General features: G+C 43.2%; 1 protein-coding gene across 1 annotated transcript in view; it reads left to right on the top strand.

Moving 5' to 3' along the window:
- The window catches only part of AGMO (alkylglycerol monooxygenase), a 357460-nt gene extending 344669 nt beyond the window's left edge, over positions 1-12791 (top strand). The window contains exon 13 of the mRNA XM_038772004.1: positions 12606-12791. Within this exon, the coding sequence (XP_038627932.1) occupies positions 12606-12686 (81 nt within the window). The 3' untranslated portion in view covers positions 12687-12791. The remainder of the gene's footprint in view (positions 1-12605) is intronic.
- Positions 12792-13146: the final 355 nt, after the last annotated feature.

Raw genomic sequence — 13146 nt, 5'->3', positions numbered from 1 at the left:
AATGAGTATAAGTGCAGAGCATCTGGGAGATCGGGAGAGTTTGAAAGGCTTGGAAAACCAACTCCCAGGCAACCTGTTGATTTTCCATGTGCTACCCACACCACTGCATCTTGGATGGGAGGCATAGGAAGAGACTTCATTTCAAGACGGCAAACTCATTCTGTTTCTCAGCTTGTGGAAGGAGGAGCACAGAGTCTCTGCAGGTGTTCTGCTTCATTTTCATTTCCCATCACCCCTACAGTTTCAAGCATTTACTAGAAGTCAGGGACTGGTGGCGGGGAGGGGTTGATTTTTAAAACGCGTCAACCCACCACATTCCCACGATGTGTAGGAAATAAGTGCCCTCTGAAAGCCAGGCACCATATGGATGGCAGATATCGAGGCTCAGGATGGAAACTCATCCACCCTCCCAACTAGGAATGGCCATCATTAATACCCAAATCCCAGAGCCGCACCAGGAGGCAAATGATGTTTGAGAGAACAAAAGCGATTTTAAGAATCCCTCAAAATCTGCCCTTCTCTTTACATTTCACATTGTCTCCAAATGTATTTCTCAGTGTGCTATGTTATTTTCCCCTTGCTACATCTGGAAGGGCAGAGAAAGAGAAATGCGCAGGGATCATTTTCCCAAATTTCCCAACTCCCTCCAAAGGGCTCTCTCCCTCCGACTGCTCAAGGGACCCCTTTCCCCTTACCTTCCCTCCCCCTCCACCCCCTTCCTATTCCCTACCCTATGAGAAGCAGCATGACTCAGTGTAAAGAGCCCAGGCTTTGGAGTCAGAAGTCATGGGTTCAAATCCCGGCTCTGCCAACTGTCAGCTGTGTGACTTTGGGCAAGTCACTTAACTTCTCTGTGCCTCAGTTACCTCATCTGTAAAGTGGGGATTAAAACTGTGAGTCCCCCGTGGGACAACCTGATCACCTTGTAACCTTCCCAGCACTTAGAACAGTGCTTTGCACATAGTAAGAACTTGATATACCATCATTATTAGTAGTATTATTGCCCACCTTAAGGACATGAGGTAAAATGAAACTAGAATCTAGATGATGGGCAATGGCTTCTGAAAGCCAGGCAGAAAAGAATATGGGAGTTTGGGAAGGTACGTGGCATTGATGGTAATCCCCTTCTTCACAGGAAAAAATAAAAGCAGTCAAAAGGTTGATTCCACACTGGAACTCCGTAAGGGCTTCCTTTTTATTCACAGCCTTTCTGGACGCATTTCTCATTAAAGCTCAGACTAAACACCCCATGACGGGCTGGTGTATGGCCATGCCAGCTCTGCGAGTTTTTAATAAAACCGCGTTAGGGAGTGGAGTAGGTGATTCAAACTCTGCCCTTTTCCAATATTGGCCTCGCGCAAATGATGGATTTTCGGCCAGGAAAACCTCTCTCGGTTTGCAAACTGACAGATGAAATTGTAAATCAAATGTTTTCAACAGACCCATCTCCTCCTGTTTGCAGGGCAGATTGAAGTCTAAACAGTAGGCTCTTGGCTGAGCCTCCATTAATCGGCAAAGCGGTTCCTTTGCATTTTTCCAATATTCCGAGATGAAAATACTTCTCTGAAAGCTATTTGAAAGCAAAGAAGACCATACTGGGGTGGAGTGCTTCTGAATAATGTCCAAGCTGATTATGTTGGCCTAGACGGTGTAGAAACAAACAGGCAAAGAAGGGGACAAATGAAACGCACGTTTTGTCTTTGGAGTTCCACAAAGAAAATGATTCTCGTCCCTGAAACTCAGAGAAGGCATATGCCCTCCACCCGGCCCTAGTCTGCCGGTTGATCTTTGCCAGCAGAAGATGGTATTATTTTCCCAAGAATAATCTCTGCTTTCATAATCAATGATTTTAGTCTTTAGCATTTCATTGCTCCACAAGAAGCGGAGAAGCGGAGTGCCAGTGTGGACTAACGCCTTTTTTAATAGTGTGAAAGCTAGAAAAAAGGAAAGAAAAAAAAGCTTTTTGGATGTTTGTTGTGTTTATGCAATCAGGATTGGGGTTGCCAAGGCTTATTTGAAACAGCTGGGTGCCTGCTGTTTGCCTCCCCCTTCGTCGGAACCTCCGCCAGAACAGGTAGTCAAAAACGGAAAGTCAGGGAAAAAAGTGCAGGCATCTGTGCTCTCTCTCTCACAGGAAAACAGCTGTGGCTTCCATGGGAAGCCCTCATTCTTTCCCTTCGGCCAAGTCTCTGCATACCCTTGGGCTGGGTTTTGGCATCACTGACCAAATAGGATGCAGTTTATGGCTGAAAACTTATGAGAGGAACCATTCCGGCGGCCTGGCGGCTGGCAGAACACTGAGAGCAATTCCCCAAACTGCAGGCCCACATGTGGGCTTCTGACCTTCCATTAGCACACCATGGACAGTTTCCCAATTGTGCAGTCGTGCCAAGCGTCCCTTTGACACAAAAGTGAAAACAATACCGAGGAGTCCTTCCAAGGCCGAAGCCTTCTGGAGATGGAGGGTCCGGACGGAAGGCTCAGATAATGAATTGTGGAATGACGGTTCCGTCGGGAAGCAGCGTGGCCTAGTGGAAAGCACACCAGCCTCGAGTCAGAAGGCCTGGATTATAATCCCGGCTCCACCATTTGTCTGCCGGAAGACCTTGGAAAAGTCACTTCTCTGTGCCTCAGTTCCCGCATCTACAAAATGGGGATTCAATCCCTGTTCTCCCTCCTACTCAGATTGTGAGCCCAATGGGGAACCTGATTATTTTGTACCTATCCCAGCATTTACTATAGTGTTTGGCATACAGTAAACGCTTAACAAATACCCCAATTATTATTCTGGAAAAAAAAAAATGGAATGACTAGGCCTGTCGCTGCAAGATAGTAAAATAGAGGAATTTATTCTGGATAGCAAAATAGAGGAAGGCAACTTTGAACACACACAGACGGGCTAGGAATATTAAACAGAACCTGCAGAAATAATTCACATACTTTCCCGACGTGAGGTTTTCAGACGCTGAATGTGGAAAGTTGATATCCCTCAGGGAAGGACTAAGGGCTTCATTGACTGCAAAGCCAGATCAGAGGAATACTTTTCTTGCTTGAGGAAAGCTGAAAGTAGACTGTCAATGTCGTGGTGAGGTAAGGTTATCTTACAAAGGTTGAAATTCCTTAATGAAAAACACATAATTTAGGCAGAAGATCCTTAAAGACCTGCAGCGAAAATAAAAGGACACTCAACAGATGACTTCTTGTTTCATTGAATTAGAGCGAAATAAACAATGTGAAAGGCGAGTCAACTCAGAGACAGTTGTTAATGGCAGACAGCTCAGGATCTGGAATTTACACGGCAAGCTTTATTTTGCTCAGTTGGAACTATGTTTCCCAGTAGAGTTAAGGGAATCTGGTCAACTGGACCTTACCAGCCTATCACTGAGTTTGCCAAAATTCTTTGATCTAAAAATTGGACCGGGAAAGTGAAGAAAACTATTTTGGAGTTGAGAGCTGCATTTCAATTTGCAGGGCAACTGAATTAAAATCCATCCTTAAGTCAGAGCTGGTACCTCGATGCAGAGAAACAGGAAAGACCAGCTGTCTGCTCTTTATCCCTCTCTCTCTCTCTCCTTCTCTCTCTCTCTGTCTTTCTCCCTCTCTTTCCACTGAGACATTTCACAATTCAGGACTGGTTCAATCAAAGGTCTTTGGAGCAAAGGTCCAGGTTAGTTCTGTTTTCACTTTTGCTGAAATGTTTGCCCATCCCTAATTTTCATTCCTAACAAGTTCCAGAGGGCAAACTAGGTGATGCTTGTTGATGTCTTCTTGTTCCACTTGGGCTGTGCTTTGATTCTAGCTTTCAGATATCCAAATAGACCCGCGGATTCTCAACTTTCTTCTACCCCCGCTTTCCTTTTCCTCTACATTCATAGTAATGGCAAAAGTCGTGGAGGATCGATCCCATGGGAATATTCCGGGTGAAATGAGTGAAAACAGCTTCTCTTGAGATTGCACTATTTCCGGAGGTATCATTTCAATGTCCAGTGACCAAAATTCTCCTCTGACGTACCTCTTCTTCCCCTTTGGGGTGTCTGATCTTTTAAGCGTTTGACCAGTCGACTTGCAATTCAATCTTATCACCTCACTGTAATCCCCAGAAGGCTGAAGGCTTGATTTCCCTTCACTTCTTATTTGAAAATCTTTTTTTTTTAAGGAAAATATATGGAAATCAGAAAAATGGGATGAAAAAGTTTAATCTTTGGCAAATACCCTAATGAAAATCACAAGTCCTTGTAAACAATGGTTTTCTACCCAAATTTTTCTTTTCCTTTTTTTTAGCCACTTGCATGGATGACGGAAACAGTGAGAAGTTGTTTTACTTCCTGTTGCCAAATTCCAAATAGAAATAATTCATGGAAAAACATATTTTAAGAAGGAATTGAACATGTACTACTTAATCCTTCTACATGTTGGGGTACAGAAAATATCCAGTAAAGTGAGAAAGTGAATAGAGAATTATCTTTTATATGGAAAGAATGGTAAGAAGCTGCTGGGAGGGGAAGCCAAAGTCATTTTATAAGCTATTAACTTTATTTCCTCTATTTATAAACTCCCATCAAAGGTTCTGCCACATTATGCCTGAAATTAGTATTGACTGATATCAATCTACCAATCAGAGGTATTTATTGAGCACTTGCTTTGTGCAGAGCAATATGCTAAGTGCTTGCGAGAGAAGCAGCATGGCTCAGTGGCTCAGTGGAAAGAGCACAGACTTTGGAGTCAGAGGTCATGGGTTCGAATCCTGGCTGCACCACATGTCTGCTGTGTGACACTGGGCAAGTCACTTGACTTCTCTGAGCCTCAGTTACCTCATCTGTAAAGTGGGGATTAAGACTGTGAGCCTCATGTAGGGCAACCTGATCACCTTGTATCCTCTCAGTGCTTAGAGCAGTGCTTTGCACATAGTAAGTGCTTAACAAATGCCATTATTATTATTATCATTATTATTATTATTACAATACAATGTTCTTGTCCCTCAGTGAGGTAACTGTCTAGAGGGGGAGACCAACATTAGAATAAATTATGGATACGTTCATAAATTCTGTGGTGTTGAGGATGCGGTAAATATCATATGCTTGACGGGCACAAATCCAAGTTCAAAGGTAGTGCAGTGGGGAGAGGGAGTAGGGGAAATAAGGGTTTAGTTGAGGAAAGCCTCTTGGAAGAAACGTGATAGTAATGAGGCTTTCAAGGTGGGGAGAGTGGTGGTCTGCCTAATATGGAGGGGTAGAGAGTTCCAGGCCAGATGCAGGACTTGGGCAAGAAAGTGAAGGTGTGAGATAGATGAGATTAAGACACGATGTAGAGCTTGGTCTTTGAGGAGTGAGGTGAATGAGCTGGTTTAGTAGGATATCAGTGAGGTAACATAGGATGGGGCAAGATGATTGAGTGCTTAAAGGTGATGCTAAGGAGTTTCTACAGAGGAGAACAGAAAACCAGTGGAGGTTCTTGATAAGTGGTGACTGAATTTTTTTTAGACAGGTTATCTGGGTAGCAGAGTGAAGCGGAGATGGAGTTGGGAAAGACAAGTGACATGGAGGTCAACAAGGAGGCTGATGAATTGAGAGTGGACATGAGTGCGTGAGTGGATATGAGTGACAGAGGGGAAATGCAAAATGAGTTGCCTATTTTGCTGAAAGGATAAACACTTTCCTGAGACTCAAATTCAGGGAGGAAAAAGCCACAATCTTTTACAAATGAGTGTATCTATTTTTGAGTTATGCTAATTGTGGTTTATGCTATTGGCCCCAGATGGTCTTGAATGCCCGGTAGCTGATTCAAACCAACTGTCCCCATGCATTTTCCTGAAGCTTTTAGGTAGGTTTGTGTTTTCACTGGACACGTGTTTGGAGAGTTCTGATCTTGGCTGTTCAGTCTTCCAGTATTAGCTGTCAGGAAAGCTCACTTAGAGTAGGGAATGGGTCTACTATCTTTGTTCTAGTATACTCTCCCAAGTGACAGAGCTCTGCACACAGTAAGTACTCCCTAAATATGACTGATTGAAAGAGGGAGAGTTCCATGCCAGAAATGTGCACAGTTTACCCCCACAGTGACTCCCACAGAGAGTCAGGTGGCAAACTGCATCTGGCTCATTAAACAGATAGCAGCCACAGTGGATGGAAGAAGCTGTCATTACAGAGCTTAAAACTCCCTTCCTTCCCCCACCATGTGGCCCAATGTCTGAGCTGAAATTGTCTGGTGTCTTCTGCACTCCTTCAGATTATTTTTTAGCAGTCCAGGCAAAGCAAATTGCATACTCGTGTTCTTGAATGTGGGGTTGGGAGTAAAAAAAAAACTGGGTTCTAATTCCTGCTCCTCCAGTGATCTGCTGTATAAATTTGGGCATGTCACTTAACTTCCTGCCTTCATTTTTCCAGGGCAAAGATGGAAAAGCTGTTTTGCTCTCATTCGCATGGTGATATGGTGATTTTCTCCTCTCCAATAGCTCCTTTGAATAATAATAATAATAATAATAATAATAATAATAATAATAATAATAGCATTTATTAAGCGCTTACTATGTGCAAAGCACTGTTCTAAGTGCTGGAGAAGTTACAAGGTGATCTGGTTGTCCCACGGGGGCTCACAGTCTTAATCCCCATTTTACAGATGAGGTAACTGAGGCACAGGGAAGTGAAGTGACTTACCTAAAGTCACACAGCTGACAATTGGCACAGCTGGGATTTGAACCCATGACCTCTGACTCCAAAGTCCCTACTTTTTCCACTGAGCCATGCTGCTTCTCTAACCAACCAGTCAATTGTATTTATTGTGCTTACTGTGTGCAGCACACTGTACTAAGTGCTTGGTTGAATACACTATGATAAGATAGCAGAGTTGAAGGACACATTTCCTGCCCACAGCAAGAACCCACTGAACTATGGGCCTAGAATTGATGGAAGCAGCGTAACTCCCCCTAGACTGTAAGCTCCTGGTTGACAAGGAATATTTCTACCAACTCTGCTGGTAGAGTTCTTACCAAGTAAGAGCAAGGGCTTGGGAGTCAAAGGTTGTGGGTTGTAATCCCAGTTTATCAGTTGTGTGACTTTGAGCAAATCACTCAACTTCTCTGTGCCTCAGTTACCTCATCTGTAAAATGAGGATTAAGGCTGTGAGCCCCACACGAGACAATCTGATCACCTTGTATCCCCCCAGTGCTTAAAACAGTGTTTTGCACATAGTAAGCACTTAACAAATACAATTATTATTATTATTATTATTATTATTATTATTATTATTATTATTATTATTATGTCAGACCTCTGTATAATTAGACTGTAGCTGCTAACTGGCATGAAAATAGAAATCTTAAATTTGGAGGGCTGTTCCCCTACACCAGTATTTAAGAAATGACATAAACTTCAGGGTGCTAGAGGCCAAACAATATTTAGTCTTGGCTGTGAGCTATTACTTAGGCATTTTCAACAACCCCTCCGCTTTGCCACCTCCTATAAAGTCCGTATCTTTACTGGACAGCCTAAAGCACTTTTAAAGTTCAGCTGTACATAACTTCAACATCTCTTCAAACAAACTTTTTTTTCCCTTCTTATATACTCTCTAGTGCTGTGAAAACAGAAATCCTCACATGAATTTTGCTTTATGTGGTAAAGTAAGGTTTGAAAAGAGGGATGATTTAGAAGCTATGACTCAGATGCTTTTTCAGACACACTCTGGGGCTTCCATTGATATGATCTAAGAATGAAAAAATCCTTGTCCTTCCAAAAAGCTGTGGTATGATCGGGAAGCCCTAGACCACTAAAATTAACATCCATCTGGATTGTGGAGGGTGTCCCAGGGCAGAACAGGAAAATATTCTCCCAAGAACAGCAAATCTCCAGCCCAGAGGTCAAGAGGGCTGCCAGAAAAAGAAGAGAATTTCATTCTTCCATCCCACGCTGCACTATCCCATAAATGTAAAGAAACTGGGAGGTATTCAAATTCAGACCTAATTTCATTCATTCATTCAATCAATCGTATTTATTGAACGCTTACTGTGTGCAGAGCACTGTACTAAGCACTTGGGAAGTACAAGTCGGCAACATATAGAGACGGTCCCTAACCAACAACGGGCTCACAGCTCTGCACACAGTTAGTACCTCAGTGAATACTACTGATTGCTTGGTGGTAATCCATAGAGAAAAAAAGACTTTTGTTTAGGGGAAGTTTGATCATACTTAGGATGGGCACGTTGATTCTGAAAATACATCCTGGGAAGGAATTCATACCAGAAAAATAAGTGTTGTTCAAAATTTTATAGTTGAAATTAGTATATTTTGAGTGAATGTATGAAATGACCCCCAGGGAGACAACAAAATGGTTATTAACATTTAAATTCAAACAATCAATCAATTGTATTTATTGAGCACTTACTGTGTACAGAGCACTGTACTAACAGTATGAAAGACACACTCCCTGCCTACAACGAGCTCACAGTCTAGAGGGGAGACAGAAATTGATATAAATAAATAAATTACAAAGATGTACAAACGTGCTATGGGACTGAAGCTGGGGAGTGGATAAAGGGACTAAATCAGGGCGAGGGAGAAAAGGAAATGAGGGCTTAGGGAAGTCCTCTTGGAGATGTGCCTTCAATAAGGCTTTCAAGGTTGGGAGAGTAATCATCTGTCAGATGTGAAGAGGGAGGGCATTCCGGGCCAGAAGCAGGACACTGTAAAGAGGTCAGAGATGAGATAAACAAGATCGAGGTACATTTGGTATGTTAGCACCAGAGGAGTGAAGTGTGTGGTTTGGACTGTAGCAGGAGAGCAGCAAGGCGAGACAGGAGGGAGCAACGTGATTTAAAAGCCAATGGAAAAAGAGGCAGCATGGCTCAAGTGGAAAGAGCCAGGGCTTTGGAGCTGGAGGTCATGGGTTCAAGTCCCGGCTCCACCAATTGTCAGCTTTGTGACTTTGGGTAAGTCACCTAACTTCTCTGTGCCTCAGTTACGTCACCTGTAAAATGGGGATGAAGACTGTGAGCCCCATGTGGGACAACCTGATCACCTTGTCACCTCCCCAGCGCTTAGAACAGTGCTTGGCACATAGTAAGCGCTTAATAAATGCCATCCTTATTAATGGTAAGGAGTCATTATTAATGGTAAGGAGTTTCTGTTGATGTGAAGGTGGATGGGCAACCATCAGAGGATCTTGAGGAGTGGGGAAACATACTGTCTCTATATGTTGCCGACTTGTACTTCCCAAGCTCTTAATACAGTGCTCTGCACACAGTAAGCGCTCAATAAATGCGATTGAATGAATGAATGAATGAATGAATGAATGAATGAATGAACCTTTCTCCCCCTTCTAGACTGTGAGCCCGTTTTTGGGTAGGGACCGTCTCTATATGTTGCCGACTTATACTTCCCAAGCACTTAATACAGTGCTCTGCACACAGTAAGTGCTCAATAAGTATGGCTGAATGAAAATGTGGAAGAGGCAGAGCAGTAGCTTGATGGATAGAGACCATAACAATGGTAACAGAAGAACTGTTAGAAAGGTTGAGGATTATGGCAGAGGACAAGACGTTCTGGAGGAAGTATGTCCTTGGAGTCACTATGAATCGGAAATGACTCGATGGCACTGAATGATAATAATGATAAGTGCTCCCTAAAGGCCAATAATCCCACCATGCATTAGGGCAGACACAGATATCTCAATGGATGCAGTCTCTGCGTATTTCCTTTTCTTATGTGCTGGAGATGAGATGAAAGGAATGGCTTTGTTGCCCAATCCTTTCCCTGCCGCTACATTCATAAACAAAAGCTTGGACTCTGGAACTCTAGTGCTGCTAAAGGTTGGGAGTATGTGTTTGTAAGAAGGGACTGGGAAGAGGTTAAGGGGGGAGAAGAGTGGCAGAGATGATACAGCTTGACAAAGACCAGCTATTTGAACGTGAAGGTGACATGTTATTCTCTCATTGTTCACAGTTCCCATCCAAGTACCTTATTAATAATAATAATATTTAGGGTATTTGTTAAGCACTTACTATGTGCCAGGCACTGTTCTAAGCTGTGGGGAAATGCTCTGGGCATGTGACCCCCCCTCCTTAAAAATCTCCAGTGGTTTCCTATCAACCGCTCCTAACAAATACCAACATTACTGTTTTATTATTATTATTATTACGGCCCTGCTCATCCGTTAATGCATCCTGCTGAGGGAGGGAGAGGAGGGAGAAATCGAGGCAGGGGCACCCCCACCCAACATCCAGTGCTTAAAACACTCTTTTATTTATCTATTTGGATGGTTTGGACGCCTGTCTACTTGTTTTGTTGTCTGTCTACCCCCTTCTAGACTGTGAGCCCGTTGTTGGGTAGGGACTGTCTCTAACTGTTGCCGAATTGTGCTTTCCAAGTGATTAGTACAGTGCTCTGCACGCAGTAAGCGCTCAATAAATACGACTGAATGAATAAACCTTCGTATGAACCAAAAACTCCTCCCTATTGGCTTCAAAGCTGTCCATCACCTCGCCCCCTCCTACCTCACCTCCCTTCTCTCCTTCTCCAGCCCAGCCCGCACCCTCTGCTCCTCTGCAATCTCTAACCTCCTCACTGGGCCTCATTCTTACCTGTCCCACCATCAACCCCTGGCCCACACCCTACCTCTCGCCTGGAATTCATTCATTCATTCAATCGTATTTATTGAGCGCTTACTGTGTGCAGAGCACTGAACTAAGCGCTTGGGAAGTACAAGTGGGCAACATATAAATACCATTGATCGATTGATTGATTTTGCCTACAGGAGGATTTGAACATGAGGGGAGTTGTGATGTCTGTTTCAAGAGGAATCTTTTTTAAAATGGCTTTTTTCTCCCTCCCTTTCCAGAGATTTCTTAGTCTGCTAAGGAAAATTAAAAATCTTTCTCCCAGTATTGTGAAACAAGCTGAATGTCTAAATGAGCCTAATTTCAGTCAAGACATAATATTGATGGCATTTATTAAGGGCTTACCATGTTCCAAACACTGTGCTAAGAGCTGGGGTAAGCACACTACCGTCAGTTCAAACACAGTCACCATCCCCATGTGGGCTATCCCACACAGGGGTCATAGTCTAAGAGGGAGTGAAAGCATGCATTTTATGTCTGTTTTATCAGGGAAGCAGCGTTGCTCAGTGGAAAGGTCACAGGCTTGGGAGTCAGAGGTCATGGGTTCTAATCCCACCTCTGCCATTTGCCAGCTGTGTGACTTTGGTCAAGTCATTTCACTTCTGTATGCCTCAGTTCCCTCATAATAATAATAATAATAATAATAATGACATTTATTAAGTGCTTACTATTGTGCAAAGCACTGTTCTAAGTGCTGGGGAGGTTACAAGGTGATCAGGATAATAATAATAATAATAATAATAATAATGGCATTTATTAATTGCTTACTATGTGCAAAGCACTGTTCTAAGTGCTGGGGAGGTTACAAGATGATCAGGATGTCCCACGGGGGGCTCACAGTCTTAATCCCGTTTTACAGATGAGGGAACTGAGGCCCAGAGAAGTGAAGTGACACAACCTCTGACTCCAAAGCCCGGGCTCTTTCCACTGAGCCACGCTGCTTCTCCTCTGTAAAATGGGTATTAAGACTGTGAGCCCCATGTGGGACAACCTGATTACCTTGTGTCCCCCCACCCCCAGTGCTTAGAACAGTGCTTGGCACATAGTAAGCACTTAACAAATGCCATCCTTATTATTATTATTATCCCTATCTTTCAGATGCCAAAACTGAGGTTCAAAGAGATTAAGTGGTTGATCGGCCCAAGGTCATACAGCAGGCAAGTGATGCAGCTGGGACTAGAACCCAAGTCTCCTGATTTGGCAGACCATGCTCTCCCCACTAGGCTACACTACCTCTCCACTCCTATTGTTCACTCCCACTAACACCCACAGATAGGACGGTGGTTAAATAATATCAATGTAGAAACCAGTAGATCCAGATCCAGAACCACCAGAGCCCCAGCCTGGGAGTTGAGTTTATGGGTTCTAATCCCCTTTCTGCCATATGTCTGCTGTGTGACCTTGGACAAGCCACTTCACTTCTCTTTGCCTCAGTTACCTCATCTGTAAAATGAGAATCGAAATAGCGAGCACCACGTGGGACAGGGACCGTGTCTATTTTCATTCGTTCAATCACATTTATTGAGCACTTACCCTGTGCAGAGCATTGTACTCAACATTTGAAAATAATGGTATTTGTTAAGTGCTTACTAGTGCTTGGGGTAGATGCAATTTAATCAAGTTGTACCACATAGGACTCACAGTTTTAGTCTCCATTTTACAGATGAGGTAACTGAGGCACAGAGAAGTTAAGTGACTTGCCCAAAGTTTCACAGCTGACAAGTGGCAGAGTCGGGATTCAAACCCACTATCTCCGACTCCCAAGCCCGGGCTCTTTCTACTAAGCCACGCTGCTTCTTGTATTCACTCCAGCACTTAGTACAGTGCCTGGCACGTAATAATTGCTTAACAAATACCATTATTATTATTATTTGCCTAATCTGTCTAGAATGCTTAAACCTGTTTACCACTTGGGAAATATTTTCATGCCAGTGAAACGTGAGTATTAAACTAGTGAATGCAGTTCATAACTTTTTGTTTTCTATATATGCTTCCTTTTCAGATTTTATTTTCTATCTGTGTGTCTTTCTGGGGAGCGAGGACTGTTCTGGAGTTCAGATGGGGCTCTCGGAGTCACCCTTGAGGCACTTGGCTTGGATCAAGAAAATGCAGTTTTGATCGGTGGTTGATATTCAGGATGCTAATGCTTCTCAAGCAATCAATAAATCAATGGTATTGCTAGAGCTTTTACTACGCGCAGAGCACACAGTACTAAGTGCTTGGGAAAATACAATAAAACAGTCGATAGATCAGATTCCTGACCACAGGGAGCTTACCATGAACAGGGAAAAATGGACACGTGCAGTCTAGACTTGGAGAAATACGTTAAAATAAATTTTGGTTACATCCGTAAGTGCTGAGAGGCTGAGGGTCTGGTGAAATCAAGTGCTTCTGTGGGAAATTCTGCTGCCTTTTTGAGCAAGCGATTTGAGAAGGTTTTTAATGAAGGGGTTTGAAAGATGCACTAAAATCGTTATCCTCCAGAGTGTTTTTCACATTATTTTTTTTCCACGAAAATCAAAGTTTGTTATAATTGTTTTCCC

The sequence above is a fragment of the Tachyglossus aculeatus genome, chromosome 2 (genome assembly GCF_015852505.1).
Source record: "Tachyglossus aculeatus isolate mTacAcu1 chromosome 2, mTacAcu1.pri, whole genome shotgun sequence".
NCBI lineage: Eukaryota > Metazoa > Chordata > Mammalia > Monotremata > Tachyglossidae > Tachyglossus > Tachyglossus aculeatus.
This window is presented reverse-complemented; position numbering and strand designations above follow the sequence as displayed.